Raw genomic sequence first — 1,224 nt, 5'->3', positions numbered from 1 at the left:
CGTCTAAATATCTTGACCTTTTTTTTTTTTTTGCAAACTCATTAAAAATATTCATATTTCGATACTCACGGGAAAAGCGCGGATACGCATTTTCTGGTGCTCTTTTTTGTTTCCTGATTTTAGCGAACTCATATTAATGAATTTCTGATCCGTTTCTCCAGGAAATAGAAATAGAAATAGAAACCTCGGAGACTTTTCCTTCCCGAAGATCTTGGCTTCATCAAAACATCACTCTTCAACAAACTCCCGTCGCGATACGGAGCGCCATTCTCTCTACTATCATATCTCCACGAACTGACACAAATCTCAAGTTCACGTCGAGTCTAGAGTCATTCTCATAAAGATCGCGAGGAAGGAGCATTAATCGCGTTTTTCCTTGGAAGGCGATTCTACAGAAGCAAACAATGGTCGGCCATGATTGTTGACACACTGCCCTCACTCCGCCGCTCAAAGTAGTTCCTGGACTATTTCACCAAGTTCTCTCTCTTTGGATATCGATTTCCGTCCAAACCATTCGAAATTTAATTTACTTCCCCCCACCGGGTGAATCTGCGTGCCATATATCCTTCCGGGTGATACTCGAATAATGTATGGCGAAGGAATATACTCATGACATCACGGAGGCCATGACGTCATCAACCGCTCTGACGTCACGACCGAGTGTGACGTCACGAGGTAAACATGGCCGGCCAGACGCTGCGACTCGCGACGGGCTCCCTGCTCAGAAAGTATGTCGCCCTGCCGCCCCTCGGCCCTAACACCTCGGCCATTCGCCAGTGCTCCATCGCGCAGACCATCAAGGTTCGGGAGGAGATCAGGAGGAAGCGCTCGGAGGCTCTGCTCGGCGGCGGCAGGAGGAGGATCGAGGCGCAGCACAAGAAGGTGCGAGTCTTGCCGGGGATTCCTTTCGGATTCTGCTGTTCTCTCCGTTTTATGGTCACGGTCACTGGGTTTTCTTGGGTATTTATAAGTTGTCTCCTTTCGCGATTAAATTGTTTCGGGGTTTCGTATGGATGAACAGTTTTTAGAAAATTAGCGAGTTTGTGTCTTCTCTCAGGGATCCTTGAGGAATCTAGTTGTTAAAAGGCTAACTGAATAAGGCCATTCTCTTCACATGTAAACTAAGACAGTGTAAGAAAGCAAAATTTTGTGTATTATAATAGTTACATATAGTGATTTTATGAAAAAGAAGAGACAAAGTTGACGTAAATGAAAAATACCATG

General features: G+C 45.3%; 2 protein-coding genes across 2 annotated transcripts in view; one reads left to right on the top strand and one right to left on the bottom strand.

Annotated features, from left to right (window-relative positions):
* LOC119591953 (cullin-3-like) overlaps positions 1-434 on the bottom strand; it is a gene marked incomplete in the record, with an annotated part of 23,768 nt that extends 23,334 nt beyond the window's left edge. Inside the window, 1 exon segment of the mRNA XM_037940707.1 lies at positions 70-434. Coding sequence (XP_037796635.1) covers positions 70-132 — 63 coding nt within the window.
* Positions 435-657: 223 nt separating this feature from the next.
* LOC119591951 (propionyl-CoA carboxylase beta chain, mitochondrial-like) overlaps positions 658-1,224 on the top strand; it is a 12,123-nt gene continuing 11,556 nt past the window's right edge. Inside the window, exon 1 of the mRNA XM_037940705.1 lies at positions 658-882. Within this exon, the coding sequence (XP_037796633.1) occupies positions 682-882 (201 nt within the window). The 5' untranslated portion in view covers positions 658-681. The remainder of the gene's footprint in view (positions 883-1,224) is intronic.

This window comes from Penaeus monodon, chromosome 29 (assembly GCF_015228065.2).
Source record: "Penaeus monodon isolate SGIC_2016 chromosome 29, NSTDA_Pmon_1, whole genome shotgun sequence".
Lineage (NCBI taxonomy): Eukaryota > Metazoa > Arthropoda > Malacostraca > Decapoda > Penaeidae > Penaeus > Penaeus monodon.
The sequence above is the reverse complement of the archived record's forward strand: the minus strand, read 5'-3'. Positions and strand labels throughout refer to the sequence as shown.